This window comes from Coenobita brevimanus, chromosome 94 (assembly GCF_032717465.1).
Source record: "Coenobita brevimanus isolate Jiangsu-jjx chromosome 94, ASM3271746v2, whole genome shotgun sequence".
Taxonomy (NCBI): domain Eukaryota; kingdom Metazoa; phylum Arthropoda; class Malacostraca; order Decapoda; family Coenobitidae; genus Coenobita; species Coenobita brevimanus.
The window spans coordinates 7806516-7830288 of NC_137047.1; the positions used below are offsets into that span (position 1 = coordinate 7806516).

The following is a 23773-nucleotide window of genomic DNA, read 5'->3' on the forward strand; positions in this document are numbered from 1 at the left end:
ATGCCATTTGATTTTATTCATCTGAAAAAAGATCCCTAATAGAATGAGTCTGGATTAGAAACGTTAAAGTATAGTAAGTACACTTGACGGCTCCCAGTGCTTTTTTTTTATAATGACACTTGGATAATCTTGCACTGTACAGATCTGTACAACATACACTGGGTCTGCTTCATATGCAATGCCTCACGTAAAATTTTGGGGGTATTACAAGATATGGATATTTGTAGACAGTTGTTCACAGCCAAAGTACTTAGCATTTTCTCAGGTTGCTGGGTGTGCATTGTTTATGGTAATGGAATGGAATCATCATGGAAACTGGTATGATTATCTACAGTAAAGCAGTACAGTGCTAATTGAAATGATCAGTGTTTTAGTTCTGTACCTTCTTGTAGTATTATTTGCCTTTATTTTAAATATTGGTATACTCATTCCATTATTATATAAAATAGAGAGGCAGGGATTGTGATATATATTCATATTTATAATTTCTCCTCTTTTCTTTCAGGCTGAAAATCCACAAGCTAGCATTTGTTTTTATTGGGAGCCTCTCATGAGATCAGTAAGTTGAGAGGAAGACTAGTTTAGGTGCAAGACAAAACACAAATCCAGGTAACAGTAATAGCAGTAACCCCCATCTGTCTGGCTGAGGAGACCCATCAACTGCAGGCAAGTATCTGCCTCTGCAGGATCATCTTGGGCAGGGAACTGTTGTTCCCCTGCAGCCGACAGTGCTTTGCTGTGACAAGGCATGGGGAAGTGTGTGGAAGTTTTGTTCCTGGATGGATGCCACAGTTGCATCTCCCCACTCTGTTAACAGGGATACCATATTAGACTCCACATCACCTCCTTATTTGGTTATATGGTTACCACCCAGCATTGTGAATTGTTTCCTGAGTTACAGGAAACCATTTAGCTTGTCACTCTGTGTAGAGCCACTTTGGAAGAAGTAGTTTGCACTACATCAGGTGAGTGGATGATGGTTGCCATGACCTACCACCAGGTAACAGTGAATTGTAGAATAGAATGGAAAATAGCAGTAATGAAATTTTAAGATTTAGTACATTGAGACTTTCAGTTTCTGTCTCTCTTCCCAAGGATACATTTGAAGGCTAAGGGTTTGGAATGATTAAAATATGAAACTTTCTTTGGCAAAGTAGCAAAACTGTTCAAGAATACATAACCATTGAAAATACAAGTCTCTTAAGTTGACATAACTAAATTTCAGAGCTGGTTTTGTAAAGTGTGTGAACAAGGTAATAGTAGTTATAGCCCTAGGTTCATCTGCAGTGTGAAGTTGGTGACTGTAGGCTAAAGTTGCCCTTCTTGAGCAGTCCACCATTGATCTTCAGGGGATAGGGAGGGAGTTGAAGGATGTTTTTGTAACTGGGCAGCACAGTTGTATAGTACCATCAAGAATTACAGTAGTTTGCCTTGTACTAAGGTTTCAGAATCAGCTTTGTCTTCAAAACTCACATATGTGACTACAGCCCAGCTGACTGATTGCAGGTACGAATAGAAGGGAAAGTAGAAAAGTTGGGTGAAGAAGCTTCAACCAAGTATTTTCATTCACGGCCACGAAGTAGCCAGATTGGTGCCTGTCTCAGCCCTCAGAGCAAGGTATAGTGTTATTTCTGTTTTTTCAGTTATGCAGTGCTGTATTCAGTCTTACCACAGTGACTTATATGGTTTTTAAGCATATAGAAGAAATATATTTAATTGTAACTACTTTATTAATTGCATACTCTACTAGACAGTATAAGATTAAAGCTGAAGTTAAAGGTAGTATTGGTAATCCTATGCTTTATTGTGGTTTAGCCCAGAATTAATACTCTTGTTATTTTAACAGGTGATAGCAGGTCGCCACATCTTAACTGACAAAGAGAAAAAGCTGATGGAAGAATATGAAGATGAATCCAAAGAAATTCCCAAGCCAGATTGCTGGTAAGTTAGGTATGACTGATAGTTTTAGGTGGTGGCGACCATCATCCACTCACTTGATGTAAGGCTGCCCACTTCTTCCTTCACCTTTATTATTCTGTATCTGTCTGTCCTCCTCTCTTCCTACTTCCCTCATCATTCCTGTCACTTTTTATTACCCTTTTTTTCCCTTTCAGGTGGCTTTACATTGAGTGACAAGCCTAATGGTTTCCTGTAAGCCAGGAAACCATTTACAGTGCTGGGTGGTAACCACATAATCAACCCATTCATGTTCTGTGTGTGTCAACAAGTGGGTTGGCGGAGGGTTAGTGCCCCTCCCCGTAAAACCACAAACTCAAAGACAAATGGCCACCCCTTACAGAATCATGGCATCTGGCTATAAATTTTTTGCTTTTTTCCAAATTTTTTGTGGGGAAATTAATTCCCAGAACTGGACCTTTATAGATCATACAGCCCCGCTGGGTGATGGGGGAGCACTACCTCTCCCAGGAGGGTAGCTACCTGGGTGGGGCATGAACTCTCAACCATTTGGTCTCAAGTCGGGTGCTCTACCACTGAGCCGCTCTGCCCCCCAAATAGATAGATAGTTTTTTATGTCTCTCTGTATGTTACCAGATGCCACATCCATTTTGGGGGTGGCCTTGGTCAAAGGATCTCTAAGCATCTTTGTCCCCGCTCAGTAATGTGAGGGATGCCATCATGTGGTGGCACTGATATATCTGTGTTGCCCAGATATACAGATACTCTTCAGCTCCCACCTGTAGTCGCTGCGTATGACTCTGAGGTTGTCGTTATCATGCCATGGCAGCCTATTTAACTGTGCGTCTGATTTCTTGTATAATATATGCGTGTGATTCGTGTATAATTTTATTCGAGTATGTTATCTTGCCCCGGCAACCTATCCTTCAACTGTGCGTCCGATTTCTTGTATAATATATGCGTGTGATTCGTGTATAATAAAATTCAAGTACAATATATTTGTGTGTAATAATATGATTCGTGTATAATATGAGAAATTGGACGCACTGTTGACAGGTAGGTTGTCAGGGTATGATAATGACAACCTCAGAGTTGTGTGCCATGACTGTAGTCCCCTAAAAGGAGGATGGTGGACTGAATAACAACAGCTTCAGTCTGCTGTCCATTGGGGTCACAGTAACAACAGTAACCACTCTTTCTCTTACAACAGCTTTAAGTAATGATCCACCACAATACTTTCCAGGGTTTAGTTTACTTAATTTGGCCCCCTTTATACAACTCATCCATAATGTATTGCTCTCTTCAGTCTTTACGTGCGTCTCAGACCTCTGCAAGTAAACATCTTAAATGTTTGTCACACATGGTGTTCGAACTTACTGTTTGTACAGAACTTTTAGCTCTTTGTTGTGTTCTGTTTCAGGGCTGTATTTATTTTGGTCATTACCTTTTCTAAATCTACATCTATGTTTGATTGGAATTTCATTATTACCAGAAGACATGCTCCTGAGGACCACATTGAAAAAAGAAGAGAGTATTTTTTTTTTTTTTTAAATTCTTTAATGAATACCTTTGTGGTAGATGGGGGCACTCACCATCCACTCACTCAGTGTAGTGCTGGTCTCAGGTGTCAACCCTTTCCTCTCCTCCATCCTTGTTTCCCTCCATCCTCGTTTGTCCTTGTTTCCTTCATTCTTTCCTCATCCCTCTTCCCATGGGTGACCTTACATTCACTCTTCTGTCTTTCTTTCCTTCATTCTTTCCTCTTCCTTCTGCCTGTGGGTGACTCTGTACTGAGTGACAAGCCAAATGGTTTCCAGCACACCAGGAAACCATTTACTATGCTGGTTGGTAACCAGAAAACCAAATTTTGGCCCCTGGCAGTTTAGTGGGTAATTACGGCACTCTAGTCAGATTGAGCCAGTGAAGGTTTATATCCAGGGGGTTGGGGTTTATTACTCATGTAATGCCACTCAGGGATGAGTGAGGCTGGTCACTCTCATCTTAAATGTCAGGACCAATTTGCCTAGCCCCGGGTTCCTACATTCCTCTGTGGGGCGACAGGATTGAATGATGGAAGGATAGATGAATACCTTCTCAAGAAACACATCAGAGAAGTATGGAAACTCAAAAGGCCTTTGAGTTATATATCAGCCACTTAACTTAAAGATCTTGATCTTCAGTAATGAAGATGTTGCATCCACTTCTGCTGAGACCTTACCCATGTGTTTTTATGGTCCATTAAATGTCCACTATAAACCATATAGCTGCTTTCAGTCACTGACCCCACAGGAACTATTCTTTACTGCCATTGCCACTAGACAAAGAAAGAGAGAGCCATCCATCCATTCATCAACCAATCCTACATTGCCCCATGAGGAGTGTAGGAGCCCGGGACTAGGCAGTTGGTTCTGACATTCAAGATGAGAGTGCCCAGCCTCACTCATCCCTGAGTGGCATTAGATGAGCAATCAACCCCAACCACCCCTTGGATATAAACCTTCACCAGCTCAATCCGATTGGAGTGCAATAATTACCCACTAAACCACCAAGCGCCAAAATTTGGTTATATGGTTACCACCCAGCGTAGTAAATGGTTTCCTGGTGTACAGGAAACCATTTGGCTTGTCACTCAGTGTAGAGTCACCCACAGGCAGAAGGAAGAGGACAGAATGAAGGAAACAAAGACAGAAGAGGGAGTGTAAAGTTACCCAAAGGCAGAAGGACAAGGAAAAAATGAAGGAAAAGATGACAGAAGAGGATGGAAGGAAAGAAGGATGGAGGAGAGGAAAGGGCAGACACCCAACAGCAGTACTACATTGAGTGAGTGGATGGTGAGCACCCCCACATATCACAAAAGAGAAAGCCAATAACAATTATATACCCTCTTGTAACTGCAGTACTCTCTAGAGCTCTTAGGGACATATCAATAATATTCTTAACTGTCATAACCCAGCTACCTGTAAAAAAATGAGACTGAATAACTTTAGGTCAGATCGTGCAAGATGTTTGCATAGCAGTCTGGCTTTCTCTTCACTGTTGTGTGTGGCATTTATTAGTTATCAAGAAATACAATATGTGCAACGTAGATTTTTAGTGCTACATTTGCAAGGGTCCGTTCCTTAGTTCCCAACCCAGGGAGCATAGACACGATACAAATGTCATAAAAGGACTGTGATTATTTTTTAGCTTGTAGAGTACCGGCAGGTTGTTTTTAAGTATTGATGCCTGGTGACATTCTAATTCCAATTTCCTGTTCATGCTGATGATCCAGAGCATTAGGTACTGAGAATGCTATACTAACCCAGATGAAGCATTGTCCTTGGAATGAAGGTATTTGCCTTTATCCTTCAGGTATGTACTTGTATTGTGATGACATCGGAGTAAATGTGCCAGTTTCCATGACTTAGACAAGTCAATAAGAGGGTCCCTTTCATCCTTTGTGCTCAGAAGATGTAGTCATACATTTTTAAAACAATATCCCTTAATTTGTTTGTACATAGAATTATTATTATTATTTTTTTCAATAATAACAAAAGGGAAAACAACATACCCTGTACCCTACTCTCTTCTTGTTGCAGGGGAGGGTTCCTGGTTGTTCCAGAAATAATGGAATTCTGGCAAGGACAAACCACGCGCATTCATGATCGGATTCGTTTCAGAAAACCAGCTGCAGATGAAGAGGTTGACGACTGTTTAACTAAGAGGGGCGAGGAAGGATGGGTGTATGAACGACTGGCACCATAATGTATATAACAATACTGTATATCAAAATACAGTACAGTTCAGTTATGTGTGTATTATTTGTTTGCACAGGTTATGGATTTCTGTTTAAAATATACTGGTCGCTATATGTATTAATTATTATTGTTGAGTGCAGCAAAAAAGTTTTGAACAACATTACTTTCTTCCCTTCTGGTATGTTAGTTCAAATCCCAGTCACAACAGTATTTTGCAAACTTACCTTATTCATTATCTGGGTGAAAGTAAAGAGAAGAAAAGCTTTTTTTAATGATGATGGAATGTTTGAGGAGAGACCTGCTAAAATCAAAATGGGTCATTTAAAATAGTGTAACTTTTTATTTGTATATCTAATCAAATTCACATGCACCATATCCATAGGGAGAGGGAGACTGAAAAGGAGAGGATGATGGCTTGCTGTTCTACATTTATTATATTGGATCATAGGTAACAAAAAAGGTTAGTTTGGCCTGTTATTTAATTTTCACTGGTGTTCATATTTGCATCGTAGGTGATAAGCGGTTTCCCAAGTTTTTATTCATGCATTCCAGTCCTTAACAAACTCATGGTGCTTTGGCCACATTCATAGTGACCAATAAATTTTAATAAATAGATAGATACATGTTGTAAAATGTAGTTAAAACCAGTCTTCCATACATTATCTTTTGTATGATTTTGTTATCCTTTGACGATAAGGCAGTAGCCAGAATAATACTAACTGGGGTTTAGTTAAATTAGGATTCCACATTGTTGATGGCAGTGCATGTTATAAGGTAATGTGATGGTGTACTGTATTTAGTACATAATTACCTGTAGGTTATTCAGAGTAATGGAGTAACTAGTCACCATTTACAATCGTTAGTTTTCACTAAAGACTAATCCCATCTGTCAGACAGAAGAGACTAGTAATTGACAGTTGTGAATTTGCTCGGGGGGGGGGGGGGGGGGCCCTGATGGGCTATTTTAAAAATTATACAGGAAACTTAGCAGGCATTGGTAGTGTTCTGAACTGACTAGGTTATGGTACGGTAATACAGTATTTGTGTGTGTCCAGTGTGTTGTACTCGTCTTATTGTACAAATCAAATTTAGTATGCATTAGTGGGAATTAGGATAGGATGATGGTGAAGGTATATTTAGAACTATAGTCGGATTCCCGCCCGTTTGCGGCTGAGGTGTGGCCCGCACCTGTGGACAATGGTGCCACGTTTCCCCAACTTGTGATGTGAAACGGAAGCTATTTATGTACAAGGCATCACAAATTCGATAAATTCAGATGAATAAAACTTACACTTGTGTATTTTGATGGATGAATCAACAGTAATCTTATTATGCTTAAAATATTTATACAGTAACACAGAAACATGGCATACATATTGTACAGTGTTGCTAAAAGATATTGTAGTCACTTTTAATGGTTTTTAGCGTAGTTTTAGGGTGGGTAATAATATCACAGTTATGGATATAAGATAATGAGCCTGAAAAAAGAAAAAATATGCCAATATCCAAAGTAAAAGAAATAATTCATGTAATTCTTGTGAGTGGCAATACTTACACACCCCTAAAATAAAGTACGTACCCCTTCGTATACCCAACCATAGCTTGTACAGGTGTTGCTTGGGAAAAATGCTCACATTTACTGGCTTTTACCATAATTTTAAGGGCGAGGAATAATCACATTTATAATCATAAGCTAATATGTAGGACAAAATAGTAGGCATATGCCATTACCGAAGTAAAAAAAAAAAAACTATTCACTCGCGAACGGCAACACTTCCACACCCAGTCGGTGGCCTTGACAGATAGCTTCCCTACAGAGAGAGAGAGAGAGAGAGAGAGAGAGAGAGAGAGAGAGAGAGAGAGAGAGAGAGGGGCATGCATTGAATGCATTGTCGGCATCACTAAATATAACAAAACCAAATTAACAAATGAAAGCACAATTATAAATAACTTATAAAAGAATCAAAAGTACTCAGGGTGGCTCACATTTCCCACCACGTGGTAGGTGAATCCAGCCCCCCCTTCCCCTTCCCTCCCTTCTTAATCCCTCCTGGGTGTCTCAGGTCAAATCCCCCTTCACACTTCCCCTCCCCCCTGGACCACCACCCCAACAAACCCACATCCACACTCCCACCCACACCTACACCCACACCCCACTACGTCGGGGTGTATGAATCAGTAACGTAACAAACCTCTCAGCAGACAGTAACTTTGACACTCCATCTACTACTAAATATAACAAAACCAAATTAACAAATGAAAGCACAATTATAAATAACTTATAAAAGAATCAAAAGTACTCAGGGTGGCTCACATTTCCCGCCAGGACAGAGAGAGAGAGAGAGAGAGATAACGGTATAGAAAACGTGGCAACACTGTACACAGGTGCGGGCCACACCACAGCCGCAAACGTGCGCGAGTCCTACTATAGATTATTTACACAATTTACATGCAGTAAACTCTCAATTATCCATCATTGCAATATCCAGCCCATTGCAGTATTTGGTGCTGCCAGCTCGGCTCTATTGATGCAAAATCCGGCATTGAAATGGGGACGTAATCAGTGGTTCTATGCAATATCTGGCATGGAGGTGTATCAGCCAGCTTGTAAACGATAGCCAGTTGGCAGTGTATTACTGTATTTTAACAATATTGTATTTTATGCTTAATTTTCATCTTTTACATTGCTTCTCCTGTCCTAGAGGTCCGGATGATGACGACGATGAGTCATCGTTTACTCATGGGAAAGTCTTTAGAATAGAAAATTGAGACTGATAATAACGCAATATCCAACACTGTGCCGAATATTGAGCTAATGGGGGGTACTGTGCAATATCTGGCGTAGGGCTTGGCTGAAGTACGCTGGATAATTGAGAGTTTACTGTATTTGGTTTAGTTACAACATTAAAAATATACATTTCCGTAGAACTGTGTGCGTATGTGCATGCGCTTGCATGCGTGTACGTTTGTTTTATATCTCTGTCTATCATCATATCATGTATATATATTTTTTGGGGAGGGGTGTTCATGGGAGCCGACTGACCAATAGATCTGACGATTTTTTAAAATACCCCAAATAATACCATGCACACTGCATAAACAGTGTATGTTAATGGATGCTGTGAAACCCATCGAATATTTGTCGACAATAACAGTGTCCGTTAAATAGGGTGCAGTCCATGTTTCCTTCCCATTTTACTCCAGTCTTACCTGAAGCTGCCTTATCCCCATTGTGACTGCGGAGTTGTAATAACAAACTACCATATGGTAATACTGTATGAGTCATGAAGAAGTGCTATAACAAGGATGTGAAACAAGCTGCAGAGGGCAAAATTATAGGCCAAGTTAGTGTGAAATTTGGGCATATAGTTTTTTATAGTGCAGTACTAGAATATGCAGTTTTGATAATTTATTTTCAGTCTTGCCTGAAATCTTATGTGGGGGGGGGGGACCATTGGATATAATGGACAATTGCCTTTAACAGAACTGGCTTTCCCCCAGCAGTTACAGTGAGGGTGCTCTGTATCTACAGAAAATTAAACTCCTGTACTGTGCGATTCCCATACTTTATTTTTTATCAGTCAATATACATTTTCATTTTTTCCTGCCTTGAATTTCATTTCTAAAATTTCCCTCTTGACACCTGTAGAAAAGAAAAAATCTTACTAAATAAGTCATATCCTGGAAATGAAGAAAAAAAAATGATAAGAAAATATACAACTTTTTGGTAAATCGTAATTCTGCAGTCCCCTCTAAACTCAGTACATTTATGTTGTAGTTCCATGTAATAATATCTGAGGACAGGAGAATAAAATTCATACATTCCATGCATGCTGTAAGAGACAACTACAGTATAAGGTGTGACAGGGGAACACTGGAAACTTTCCACACTGTACTGGCAGAGGAGTGTGATTACCCCACAACTCGACACATTTGTTGCAAGCAGCCTTTTACACATATCAAATATGTATTGGTGTACACTGAAAGCACAATAATCCAATACTGGAAAATGCCTGTTGGCCCTACCCATCACTGGAAGCTTGTTTTCATGAGGACACTACAAAATCCTGGCAAGTGTCATACTGTCCTATAACTATTATTCTCCAGTTTACATTCAGATGTTATAGTCTTCAGTGTGAAGGGTAATAACAGCTCCACATAGTATTGTACCTGACTTGTTCCCATAGTGAATGGCACAGTCACAACAGTAGTAATATATTTCCTCTAGATAGAAAGTTCACTCTGGAGTCTCCCTCCCTGTTGCTCTTTAATAATTTCCCTTTGTGGGACAGTACTCTGATGCACACAGGGAGATCAAGGGTAGGTATTTGTGCTGTGTACTTATGTAGTGCATTAGCTCCGGTCCTCTTATACAATTTTTAGATGTGTAATGATCTGGTATTATGGTGCTCCAACCAGATGTGACCCATAAAGGTGTCACTCTGAGGGGTTTGCTGCTCATGTAATGCTGTTAAGGGATGTGCAACTGGTCACACATTAAATGTCAGGACTGGGCAGTCTGCAATAATGAGTTGGGTAATGGATGGGAATACTGTACTTATTTCATGTTCCAGTAACAATGTGAACCACAAATACTGAAATGTTCATGATATGGTGATAACATGGCAAAAGAGGAAAATTAAATTATCTCGAGTGCAAAACTAAAATCTTCATTCCAAGATGTCTGACCAACTTTCCAAGCCCCAGGCTCCTACGCTCCTCATGGGGCAACGTAGGATTAGATGATGGATGGACAAGATGTCTCCTTAAGCTGAATAAAATCCCTTGGCTGTCGTCAATGTCAAAATGTAAAATCCGCTAATTATATTAAGAAAGTCAGTCACTTCAGTTTCTAATCCCTTCAAGTCTGAAAATTCCCCCCATGACTATTTGAAACTGGTGGTTGTTAAAAAAATAAACTGAAAAATTATCCTTGTAGTGACAGGATTAATAAACAACAAAAGATAAAAAAGTAATCAAAAATTATATTCCATACTACCAGATACACTACCAGTAATTATTTTCTGTATCATGGAACATTCCTAAATGCACACTTTCACCTTGAGTTCAATACCACATATTGCACTGGGTGCAACATTACATTTAGCAAATGCAATATATACAGACACAGTAAACTCTCAAATATCCAGCGTAATTCAGCCCACCCCCACCCCTGGATATTGGAGAATGCTGGTTACTGCATAGTACCCCCAATCGGCTATCCATTCGGTGTCGAGCCAGATAATGTGTTACTATCCATGTAGACCCTTTATCCTAACAACTTTCCTACAATATTACCCTTGAGTAAAAGATTAATATTAAGCATAAAATAAACTACAACACTGATACTGTACATATAGTACAGTAATACAGTACATAATATACAGTATTCATAATCATACTGTAATCACCTAGTGCTGGCATCGAGGGAGGGTAGATACACACAGATACATCCACACTGTACCGTAGTCAGAGCATAGGGCACAGAGCACTGAGGGGTCACATGGTTAGTCACAGCACTACAGCAACAAGCAAGGCATGGAAGCCCACGGACTAAGTCACAGCACTAGGGTTTAGCCACTGTGTGGGTCACAAGAGCAGAATGCACAGATTCGTTTTCACTGTATGGGGTCCATGAGAGTGACTGAGTGATGGTAGGCTTGGCGTGCTGGGTGGGCTGCACTGTGACTGGCTGGCACATTGTGGGGTCTGCCCAGTTGCTTACTGTTTCTGAACTGGATATTGCTAATTACTGCTAAAAAAAATATTAAATAATGACCCAATATGCAGTCATAATTACATGGCTATGCATTTCTCTATGTTGATGTTCAACTTGTCAAAATATACTGTACATATTGTCCCAGTATATTTTTAAAGCCTCCATTGTATGTTGGAGACCACACTGTAAATGCTCAGTTTCTTTCTTGCTTCTAAACACTTGTCTAACTGGATCCCATTCCTTCATTTCTTCACTAATTCACTTGAAACATGGTACATCTCTTCCTTGGGCAAATAACACTTGACAGATTCCCCTCCCCCCCCCCAAGCCTTTTAAAAGGTTTTATGGGATCAAAAGCCAAACTACATAAACCTGTCAGCTTCTTCACAGAGCTACCCCACCTTACAAAGCACATATACTCATTTTATCTTAACCGGACCCAGATTTTTGTGCTTTTGTAACTTATTATACATACATCAGTGGCAGAGAAAGATGACGCTGTGGCCCTGCATCCATTCCATAGGACTTTTTTCTGACTGACGTAATTTTCTACTGTTACTCTAACGCTTCAGCTCAGGATTGAAGAAGAGAGAGATGTCAATTTTGGGCCAAGCTTAGAGTGAAAATACAGTATCCATTTCTCTCTCTCATACCATGGCCTTACTCTTCATGATCACTCGTATTTCACCACACATGCTTCTACAGCCAATCTCAGCCACTTCTTCACAAGTTTGTTCCAACCATCAGGCATGATAATAACTACAATACTTACCTTCCGTGTTGGTGGTGTGTGTCTTCACATCCAATTGTCCCTTCTGTCTAATGAAGTTGGTAAATTGAAGGGTTCCTCCCCCAACACCAAAGTAGTGAGACTTTGCTGCTAGCAGTCTTGATGTTAGTTAAGGAAGGTATAAGGTAAAGGGATTAATCTATCTTTAGCCCATTTCTTCATCTCTCGGTTCATTCACAGAACATAAACTGGATTTTTTAATGAGGAATGTATGACAGAAAAAGCCCACAAAGGTAAAATGAGAGTACTGTATTTGTATATCTCTATCTATCTACTGCCAGACGCCTTAATCCCGTACAGGGCGGCTAGAGACAAATCGCCTCCACGTCGCCCTGTCCCCGGCCATTTCACTGCCCTGCTCCCAACTCACACACCCCTCTCTCATATGCCTCTCCACTACATCCCTCCATCTCATCCTCGGCCTCCCCCTTCTTCTCCCCCCCTCCACCTCACTCACATACACTCTCCTCGTCAGTCTCTCACCCTCCATCCTCTCCACATGGCCAAACCACCTCTGTGTGTTCCTCCTAACATTTCCTATCACATCCACACCACAATGGTCCTTTATATCCTCATTTGTCAGCCTGTCTCTCCATGTGACTCCACAGGCTCTTCTTAAATAACTCATTTCCACTGCTCTCACTCTTGACTTGTGTCCTTCCAACAACGTCCAAGCTTCACTTCCATATGTTAGAGCTTGTATCACAATACTGTCACGTAGTAACTTTTTCACTTCCATGCTCACTTCCCTGTTTCTTATCACTGCTTTCAAAGAACCAGCAACCTTTCTTCCTTGTTGTACCCTTTCAAGCACTTCATCCTCCAAACTTCCATCCTTACTCATCACTCTCCCCAAGTAATTAAACGTACTCACATTTTCCATTTCCTCACCATCCAACCTCACTGTACATTCACTGACTTCACCTCTCTCAAAGACCATCACTTTACTTTTCCGTATATTCACCTTTAGATTCCATTTCCTACACACTCTTCCAAACTCATCCAGTATATATATACATAACGATAGTGGTGGGGCAGTGCAAGTAAAATATGGAGTATTTCTTTCAAAAGGATACATCAAGCCATCCTCTTGCAAGCAGCTGGTCAGGAGATCTAGTAGTTTCTGGTGACATTCTGGGTTGTAAATTGTTTCAGATGTAAGAATAAAATCAAATTTCTGCTCTTGACACTTTCCTCTCTTCTCTTCATGAACTGTAATCTCAGCCTGGCTGGATAAAAGCCTCACAAAACCACCCCAGTCACCTGAGTAAAATGTAGCTGTGGAGGATAATGTGGCTAGGTCAGTGGGGGTGCTGGGACTGGGTGGGCCATTAAATGGGGCTGCACACAGGTTGAGAGCCACATTTGGGACTGTGACCTGCTCTATAACTTCTTGATTCTGCAAGCACAAAATAAGTAAAATGATACCTGTTCCTCCAGTCAATCTTGGTTCTGTTTACATATGACATTATATACCTTCCTGGAAAAAAAAGTAAAGGAAAAGAAAAAATGGAGGGGGATTGTGACAGCCACAGACATAAACAGCACAAGGTGCTGCCCCAGCAGGTTTGACCCAGTATTGTGGTGGGTTGATGGTCATGACCTTAACCAGCCTGCTGAGTCAGGAAAACATAATGGTTACAGACCAAGCTTGAAACCCACAAAAAACATTCACTCAAAGCATATGGCTTACCTAAAGTAAATTTGACAGAAGTCTGGCAAGGAAATGCCCAAGAGCAACCCTTCTGCAAACAGTGGAAAATGCAAATCACAAATCATGAAGAAGAGCATAGTAACACCAAGGAAGTTTGCAGTTGAGGAACTGAGATGATTCAACATCAGCTTGACAGCACATGTAACATAACAGCTACATAACTTTTGAGATGTTTAAAAATTAATTTTGTACAAAAGGGTAGAGTTTCATAAGTAACTGCTCAAGGTTGCTTCCACAGGTGATGTGTCTCCATCTTATTAAGAACAATTCCTAACACGGTAAGCTTCACTGGAGAGATACCGTAAGGATATCACTTGGGATTCTATGATAATAATTCTAATATTCCTTGCATTATCTCCAAAGGCAGACGAGGAAGCTGAAACGCAGGACTCAATTTCGCTGGATAGTATCTTAACAAAAATGCGGTGACTGTGGAAATGGATTTCAGTCTTACTACACATGCATGTGATAAGAATAAGGGATAAGCACTTCTAAGGTACCTGAATGACCTACTACAAGGTGAAGAGAGAGAGAGAGAAGCACTTGCATGTCTTATGCCCTCAAAGTCTTACATAATCCTGAAGAGTGATGTGCGAACCTTGTAGTGCACAGAAGAGAGCTGGTAGACCTGCACCACAACCCACCTCAAGCACTCTGAAATAAGCAAATGGCTAAAACTAACAAAAATTAACTGAGAACCAGCAAATGAAGGCAAATGATTTTGAGATGGTAGGTAGCTTAGATGATGATGGCGAATTATTTCTAGAAGGAAGTTGGGTTCACGTAAACTCTCTTAGTCTCTCACTTTCCATTTTCTCCATATAGCCAAACTATCTCTGAGTATTTCTATGCATGCTGTCAGTCACATCGATATCAATACCACAACACCCCTTTGCATCTTTATTTGTCAATTTCTCCATGTAACTCCACATGCTTTTCTCACAATTCAATTCCATTGCTCTCACTCTTGACCAGTGACCTTTCAATGGGGTCCAAGCTTTGCTTCTGTATGTTAGATTGGGGATCACAATTTTGTACTGTCATTCAGGAACTTTTTTAACTCCATGATCATGTCCCTATTCCTTATCACTACTTTCAGTGAATCAGCAACCTTTCTTCCCTGCTATACTCTTTCAAGCACTTAATCCTCTGCACTTCCATCCTTACCTATCACACTACTTAAGTACCTGAATGTATTCATTTTCTATTTCCTCACCATTGAGTTATGTGAGACTATGTGATTATAATACCACACATCTCTTGTACAACTGCTAACCCGAACATAAGATACACTGTACAGTATTACAAGACAGTACGGAGTAGGCTGTTACTCCACTAGATCAGGGTGGTATTCTTGAGAAGGATGGGAAAGTTGATGAATAGGGAGGGCTGGAACTCCTCTGTCACTAACCCTCAGGGTTATCTCCTGATCATCCCCCTTTTGCTGACCACTTCCAGAATATTACTAACACCGACAGTACAATCAAGTCGCCTAGTCTGTGGCAATTAGAGACTGGTGCCTAACCGTTGATTATAAAATCTGTGGTTTACAAAGTTAAGAACCAATGGGAAAAAACGACATTCAGTCTGGACCCTTGTGGAACCCCCCTACAGCACCCTACCTACACCTAACTAGCCAACAGCAAACACAAACAGAATCTTAGAAATATTCAGTGCATCTATTTATTGGAAATAAACAATACGTTAGCCTTGTTCTTGTAAATGGAGTGATTTGTTGACATGTTCATACCGTACTCCCTAGCCAAGTGTGCAAACTTCTCTCCTTTCTCCACGTCACAAATAATGTCCAAACGCTGCTGATAACTGAGAGAAACCTTCTTCTTGGACCCCAGCTGGGTCGAACATCGCCTTGGGGAGTTGAGACCATCCATAACAGAGCCCAGGGTGAGGTAACCTTGACAAAAAAAAAAAAAAAAAAAAAAAGGTCCAGGCAGTACTCAAAACTTATGGGGGAACACACGTACTGTAGTTAGCGGTTGGTGGGACAGGAGGTAAACAAAATGTGGCAGTTGTAGTGTGCACTCTTGCCACCAGGGTCAGGCTGTGATTGGCTGCTGGGTCTAGGTTGCCTGTGATTGGCTAGCAGCTGCAAAATACATCATGGGTGCCGAGTTATTATAAATCTCCTCGGAAATGAGCCACTTTGGAACCTAGGAACCATGTTTTTCGAGTTTCTTCCGCAGAATTTAAAAAAACAGGGACTTGGTTGGGCAAACCGCATATTACAAATCCACGGCTAACAGATACGTGAAATAGGTAACTTGACTGTACTCTCCAAAACATATTCTTCTGCCTATCCACTATACACTACACTACATGCACTTTACACACCCCACATGACATGGGTCAGTGTCAGCAAGGACCTATGCAGCAGGACAACTTTGTCCCTGCTGCTTAATGGCAAACATTAGGGGAGGCATGGGGTGGACTCTGCCAGTATGACTTGGGGACAGGATGTGGCTGGCAGTCCCCATTTCCTCCATCCGAGCTTGGGGTTTTGCAGGGAGGCCCTGTGGCCCATCTCCACCTATAGCTTATTCCAGCTATGGAATATAGAGGCTGTCAGAGATTGAGCAGCATGGCGAGTTGCCATTGGGTGACCTTGGCAGATGCATTGAAGCATGTTGAAGTCTTTATAAATGAACCAATGTGAACCAAACTGTATATGAAAATATGGTACTGTACTGTACCTTTTACCATTAAACTGTAAGTCTGAGGCTGCCAGGTACCGAAGAAGATCCCAGGTGCACTCCCATATCTTCAAGCCACCTAGAAAATGACATACATGTTTAGAAAACAAAATCACGCAGAAGCTATCATCATCATAATCACCATAACTGTATTTCTCATCTGGGAGTGTAGGATCCTGAAACAGGGAAAACTACCACAAACACAAAAGAACTATCAACAGATAGTTCAGTGAAAAGAGTTTTACATCCCTGTATTATACAATCAACTTTGTCCACAATGTGAGACAATTTATTTTCATAAAAAAGAAAATGAGTGAAGAAAAAACTCATAAGAAACAATTATTTTATTCTTAATCTACTTCCTCACCCATTTTCTTCTATTAAATTTTGGATGATAATGAAATAAATAGGAAACATTTGTGGAGATCATACCTTCATATACTGCAGGAACCAAATCAGTGTGATCCCTGAAGATGTGCGATATAAACTGTGATGTTCCCTCTCTCTGCACTCTTTTTGCTGCTGACTCCATGTTAACATACCGTATCTATAAAAGCAGTGCCTTATAAGTTCCTATTCGAGGTACAGTCAGTTTTTAAGTACGGTAACCTCTTGAATCTGGTGGTCTTTTTATTTCATTCTTGCTACTACCATGTAATCACTGTATTTTGCTTGTGAGAAACTTTACGAACTGGAGGAGTTAGATGTAACCTTAACTAACCCCCTCACAACTGGAGATTCTTCCCAACAATAGAAATTATCAGGTGGTGACAGGAATATTAAAAATATGCCATAATAGTGAAGGGATTAAAGCCAAGGATGTGTGCAAGCAAAATGTTAGTACTGTATAAACCTGTATAGTATTGTACTGTACTTTCATTATACAGTATACTATAAATATATATATATATATATATATATATATATATATATATATATATAATTTGTCTCAGTTTATGCACAGACTCCACTGCCTATTCCTTAAGGTTTAGCAGTCCTCCCACGTGGAAGAACTTTAACCGAAGCATGCTTTTGGTTGTTAACTGAGGGGATTTAAGCACAAAACATAAATGTCTGACTAAAACAAAGTGTCTGGGGATGTCTTCTTCACTTCATTCTAGCCATCTCCTGACAAATATATTCAGCTTAGGGCAGATTTTTTGAACTGGAGGCATTAGATATTGTTAAATAAGAACCTTGAATCTATAAGGTCTTTCCTAAGTGTAACTGTCAGTTGACAGGAAGCTAAAAAGGACATCACTCCAAATTATAGAGGTTATGTAAGAAATAGGTGTTTATTCATCTGCATCTTCATTATGAAACAACTTTACACGATGACTAACTGTATAATACCCGGTACTTAAAAAGTAATTACTGTATATATACATATATATATATATATATATATATATATATATATATATATATATATATATATATACACATGTATCTGTACTTTAAAAGCAAATACTGGAAATGGTAGCAAGTTTATTAACAGGCTACTCCTAATACACTTTGGTTTGTATTCTGGCTGGTAAAGGAAGCTCCATATCATATCATCTGTACCATATGTATAGTACATTTCTGCGTCTGGAACTTATGTCAATACCAGAATGACTGAAGTGGTATAAGAAAGAATGCAAATGTGGAATATACAATACAGTTAGCTAAGGAAAAGGTACTCTAGTCCCTTCACCTTCACTTGGCCCAGATTTTTATCGTTTTGCAGCTTACCGGGTACTTTCATAATTCAGTGGCAGAATACGGCAATACTGCGGCTGTACAACCAATCCATTGCACTTCTTCATGCACAGTGTCATATTCTAGTGTTAATTTCTTGCTACAACCCAGTATTCAAGATGGTGGGATGGCAATTTTAGGCCAAGGTAGAGTAAAAAGAGTATATGCGGTGCTATCCAAAATTTTCCAGACTAATGCTGTATAAAACTGCAAACTCACCATAGCTCCTTTTGGCCATCAACACCCTCGAAGTAGTTCCCTTGTGCACTGATACACTGGTCCCAGTGCTTTGTCCATTGCTGGAACACTCCTTTTAAGTCCTTTTCAAAGAGTGTTGAGTGCCACCTGCTATTCCTTCTGGATGTTCTCAATGGTATCAAAACATCACCCTTTCATCTTGATCTTCATTTTTGGGAACAGAAAGACATCATGGGGCTAAATACAGTGAGTAAGGAGGGTGGGGGACGATAGCCATGTTGTTCCTGGCCAAAAACTGTTGGGTGTTGAGCGTACCGTGAGCTGGAGTGTTGTCACGGTGAAGCAGCCAGTTGCCGTCTCGCCCAAGTCTTTAGTAAGAATCCTCTGACATGTCCCGTAACCAATTCCCACTTCCTCACAAACATCATGAATGCTCTGATGCTGATCCTCACGGATGAGCTGCTAAATTTTTGTGACCTTTTGAGGTGTTGTGGTGGTTGAGAGCCTCCTTGTGTGGGCGTCGTTGTCAACCGATGTTCGACTGGCCTTGAACTGCACATGCCACTGAAACACCTGTGTCTGACCATCAAATTGCTCACCCAACACCTGTTGAATTATTACCAGGGTCTCTGTTGCATTTTTCCCAAGATTCACACAAAATTTGATGTAAATTCGCTATTCCTTTTTTTTATATCCATCTTGAAAATCGCCAGATGACACGTACACAACAGCAAACAAATGAACATCACTAATCCCTACGTCTGCCTAGCTCCATGCTGTGTAGCACACTGACTCACAATGCATGTTAATGCTGCCACTTGGAGGTGCATCGTGCTACCAGTACTACAACACGTTTAGGCATCGCGATCTCAGTCCGGAAAATTTTGGACAGCACCTCATGGTGAGTCTCCTAAGCTTACGAGAATACTGGCCTTAGAATTGTTATAAGCTAACTGCATACCTTTGTTTGACCCACTGTTGTTTCCTCGATACCACACTCATCCAGTATTGCCTGTATCTGAGCAGCACTGGGTTCATGTTTTTGTGCAGGAAGCCACTGGTGAGAGCTGCCAACTGCCTCTGGAGTTTCCTCATATGAATCTGTAGATATTTATGTACTGAACAGATCGGCTGACTTGTAGACATTCACATTTTACCTATCTGAGTTTTGACACTCCTAACAGTCCTACATATTTATCTACTTTGTATTTCTTTGGTGTCAGGTTGGTTGATCATTGTAAAAGATAAGATGAATATCTTCGTACATTCATAAACCCCTTCACTATGAAATCTTTATAGTTTTCAGTCTGGTCTTTGTATATTTCATTCTTTGTACTACAATGCTTCATTAGGACCCAGGAAGGCAGCAGTGTAAACAAACAACAAAGTTTGCACTTAAAGGATATATAACGAAGTCATTCGTCAGACTGTTAAAATGTAAATGCAATAATGGAAAAAAAAAACACAAACTCAGGTTGCAAGGATACAGATTAATATAGCTAAACTTTCACCAAAGCTCACCAGCTGGGCTGAAGTTGAACTGGAACATGATGGAGCTGGTATTACCAAAACGTGAAAAATTAATTCCTCTCCACTGCAAGAACTGATATGGTAATAACTTCTTGATGTTATTGTTTGGGGATGTTATGGTATGGAAGCTCAGACAAACTCTGGAAAGAAGGAAGGCTCAGTCAGATGTGCAACCATTATATATGCAACATTTGACCACCAAAGATAATCTAGCTTTTGGTTAAAAAATGGATATGGTGTAAATCTTTCACTTAGCTTATATTAGACAAAAAACTGCTAGTATATACGGTACAGTATCTCACTAATGCCTTGGCCTCTCAGAAATTTCCACATATGCAGTGGTTAAGACAGAATTCTTCAAGCTGATATACTGGTATTCTTACATGATATTTTGTTCCATCATTCACATTATCATCACCCTATATCTAGTAACTGGGATAGGAGGGATCCAAAATTGCAATCCTTCCTTCTTCTTTCAAGCAACAGAGAAAGTTAGGTAGCCCTCAGCTATAACTAGGGCTACATCAGACAACCTTATCTTCCCTTCAAGCATCGAGGTGCCTTTGACAGTGCCAAGATCTGTTTGGCCTCGGAAATTGTCCTCATGGTCGACTCACTGATGTTGAAGTCCATGGCAATGCCACACGTTTTCTCTCCAGTTTCGATCCAACAGCTTACTTCAGCTTTCTTATCATGGGTCAGGGATTTGCATGTCTTCCTGGGTTGCATGGGAGGAGGCATGTAGGCAGAGGGAGGTGATGCAAAACACAGCCCTTGTAACTCCAGGCAGCACAGATTGTTTCATGGGTTGTAGGCATCCTGGCAAGACCAGGCTGGGGTGTCAGGAGAGTGTAGTGAAGTTTTACTAGTGGTCTAACATTATTACTTGTTTATTTAGTATTTTTTTCCTTCAGTTTTTGTTTAAATTATTTTGACCATTTTGATAAGAGGTCAATACTTTAGATTGTAGTATACAGTCTTTTCTTTCCAAACAATCCTAATGGCCTGGAAATGTGGGGATAGGTTTGAAAATCATGAAAAAAGTTAGTAAAACTCACATAATAATATAAAATTCTTTGACTTCCATCTTCTCGGTCACAATTACTCTTCTTTTCAGGGGGCGTGGTGGCTCAGAGGTAGGGCGCCCGACTCATAATCGGGAGGTTGTGAGTTCGAGCCTCTGACGGGTCACTGTTGCCGGGAGTGGTAGCACACTCCTGTAACCTAGCAGGGCTATATGGCCATAGTTGCCTAGCTTGGGAATAATTAAATCCCTTAAATCTTTTCTTTTAAGGTGGCTTCAGATCGAGTGACAAGCCTAATGGTTTCCATATAACCAACTCACAAATGCTCCCTACGTATCAGCAAGTTGGTTGGCAGAGGGTAGTGCCCCTTCTTGTAAAATAACTAACTAAAAGACAAATGGCCACCCCTTATGGGACAATGACATCTGGCTATATAGGAGATAGACCAGGGGTTCCCAACCTTTTTAGCACTGCACCCCTCTTTGGTCAGGACTGCATTCATGATGCCCCCCACCCCGGCCACCCCTCTGATGCCTAAACAACGATGCTTTTATCTGTTCCATATGGATGCTTAAGACACTAGATGGCAACACTACGTGTGGTTGCTTGAAACGACGATTGTGAAGTTTTCCTATCAAAGTTTCTTATTCATACATATCTTTGGGAATACCCTATATGCATTTGAATGGCCTAGCGCTATGTTGAACTCTGATTACCCCACGCCCCCCCAGGGAGGCGCGCTCCCCCAGGTTGGGAAACACTGAGATAGACAGGTATATCATTTTTAAATGTAAGAAAAGCCAAATATTAAAAGTCTGAACCAAGTTTAGATTAAACTAGGTTTTTACTTTGAATTTTATTTAACCTAACCCAACCATGAATCATATTTGACAGTCCTACGGTAAACTTGGGATTCTTGGGTCCACGCCCCCCCAGGGAGGCGCGCTCCCCCAGGTTGGGAAACACTGAGATAGACAGGTATATCATTTTTAAATGTAAGAAAAGCCAAATATTAAAAGTCTGAACCAAGTTTAGATTAAACTAGGTTTTTACTTTGAATTTTATTTAACCTAACCCAACCATGAATCATATTTGACAGTCCTACGGTAAACTTGGGATTCTTGGGTCCAAGCTTAACACTCTTTGATCCTACTCAAGGTATTTTTGGTCCTACTCTGGGCATATTTTGGTTCTACCCTGAGCATTTTTTGGTCCTACCATGGGCATTTTATGGTCCTAGCCTTGGTAATCTCTGACTGGTCATCTCTAGGTGACACAGACCCATAAAGAGGCTTTAACTTGTACAGCAGAGTTGCTCCATTATGTCAGATGTGAGCAAGCTGGTTGCTGCAGTCAAACACAAATCAAACCTAATGGTACCATACTTAGAAACCACATCCATCACTCCTAACACTGGCAATCTTCAGAAGTACTTGCCATGAAATTAAAGCCAACAATTTGTAAATTAATTTTGTTTCTAAGTTGGCAAGGACTTCCTGGATTCCTTTGCCACAGGAAAAGTATTAAAAAAAAAAAAAAAAAAAAAGCAAAGCCATGCACGGGTCTGTATCAAAGTTTCTAAATTAGGGCAAAAAAAAAAAAAAAAAACAGACTCCTTTCTGTATATTACAATTCTATAACTGTCAAGGCATGACACAGAACAGGACTGAATTAATTCCCCTATATTCATTTGTCACCTTATCGTTACCGATGTCTGAAATAAAAATCCCGATGTTGACCTAGCCCCGAACTTCAGAGCCCTATCGACTAGATGGTATAACTGTCAGAGATTCCATATCTTCTCCTAAGGTCCTCTATCTTCAGTTGTTCCTTAAATACACTATAAATTATCAACTTCTCGGGTCCGAACCTCTGACTCTAGCCGATGGCCATGCTCCTTCCTCCAACCATTTGTTTACGTCTCATCAGCTGTTTTGTCTCAACATTTAACTGTACGGGCATACTACCTTTTGAAACCTTTTCAGTATTAAATAAATCAATCGACATCTGTATGAAAATGAGAAGGGGCAAACCGGTAAAAAACTGCACATGGAAATAATTTCGGATGGCAGTTCACTATTTAGGGAGGAAAAAAAAAAAAATCTATTCATGATTTCATATCTTGTAAAAAAAAAAAAGGGGGGGGGAGGAGTACACAATTTTAATTATTACTTTGCTCCAGCTGGTATCCGCAGACACGAATGTGGTGGCAATGATCTCCGAAGCAAGTGGCAGAGATTCGTGGGACTGGAAAGGCAACAACATGCTTCTAATGGAAGTGTTTTACAGTAGAGTGAGAGATCAGCAACATGTGGTGGGATCCTTTTCTGCGGCAAGTGGTCTGCAAATACCCACCGCCTCACCACAAACAACACGATCAGGTAGGTCACGAAAGTCTCGCAGTTCTTTGATAAGAACAAGCGTGTGTTTTTTTTTTCCTTTTTTTTAACGCTATTACCCTTTTTTTTTTTTTTTTTTTTTTTTTTATAGCTTACCTAGGCGTCATACTGATCCACGGAGAGAAAATTAACAAACCTCATCGAACCTAAAGTTAATAAATTATTTGAAGGTAGAAGTGTTTTGGTTTGGGATGTAGAACGCCATTGTTATTGCGCCAAGCAAAGTAGTGCGATATAGATTAATGTTACGATCCTTTAAACTTGAGTTAGTTTAGGTTAAAACAAAAATCCGT

The 23773-nt window shown here is 40.3% G+C and overlaps 2 protein-coding genes across 6 annotated transcripts in view; one reads left to right on the forward strand and one right to left on the reverse strand.

The window, feature by feature from the left end:
• LOC145412943 (pyridoxine/pyridoxamine 5'-phosphate oxidase-like) overlaps positions 1-6540 on the forward strand; it is a 17163-nt gene extending 10623 nt beyond the window's left edge. The window contains exons 4-7 of one of the 2 annotated variants that reach the window (XM_080282757.1): positions 506-559; positions 1507-1617; positions 1847-1941; positions 5496-6540. In XM_080282757.1, coding sequence (XP_080138883.1) covers positions 506-559; positions 1507-1617; positions 1847-1941; positions 5496-5661 — 426 coding nt within the window. In that variant the 3' untranslated portion in view covers positions 5662-6540. The remainder of the gene's footprint in view (positions 1-505; positions 560-1506; positions 1618-1846; positions 1942-5495) is intronic. The other variant, XM_080282758.1, reaches the window with a different exon arrangement.
• A 2665-nt stretch (positions 6541-9205) lies between these two features.
• Positions 9206-22984, reverse strand: LOC145412841 (histidine protein methyltransferase 1 homolog). Of its 4 annotated transcripts, none has more exons than XM_080282637.1 (10): positions 22952-22979; positions 20674-20889; positions 20048-20196; positions 19488-19627; positions 17021-17135; positions 16589-16667; positions 14450-14531; positions 13240-13562; positions 12146-12261; positions 9206-9297 (listed from the first exon to the last, which is right to left on the reverse strand). In XM_080282637.1, exons 3-10 carry the CDS (start codon positions 20073-20075, stop codon positions 9236-9238), a joined length of 945 nt encoding a protein of 314 aa, XP_080138763.1. In that variant the 5' UTR covers positions 20076-20196; positions 20674-20889; positions 22952-22979; the 3' UTR covers positions 9206-9235. The 4 variants fall into 4 exon arrangements, with proteins under 4 accessions (XP_080138763.1, XP_080138764.1, XP_080138766.1 ...); XM_080282638.1 differs by having other exon boundaries at positions 20674-20875; positions 22952-22977; XM_080282640.1 differs by lacking the exon at positions 20674-20889 and having other exon boundaries at positions 22952-22984.
• Between the last annotated feature and the right edge of the window lie 789 nt (positions 22985-23773).

What these genes read in the sequence shown, in the direction of transcription:
- LOC145412841 (XM_080282640.1), bottom strand. Translation starts at nt 20,075, where the DNA reads ATGTTCCAGTTCAACTTCAGCCCAGCTG. An exon ending in GGTTCCTGCAGTATATGAAG is followed by an intron (nt 16,668 to 17,020) that starts GTATGATCTCCA and finishes GTCATTTTCTAG; the next exon opens with GTGGCTTGAAGATATGGGAG. An exon ending in ACATCACTCTTCAGGATTAT is followed by an intron (nt 13,563 to 14,449) that starts GTAAGACTTTGA and finishes TTGTGCTTGCAG; the next exon opens with AATCAAGAAGTTATAGAGCA.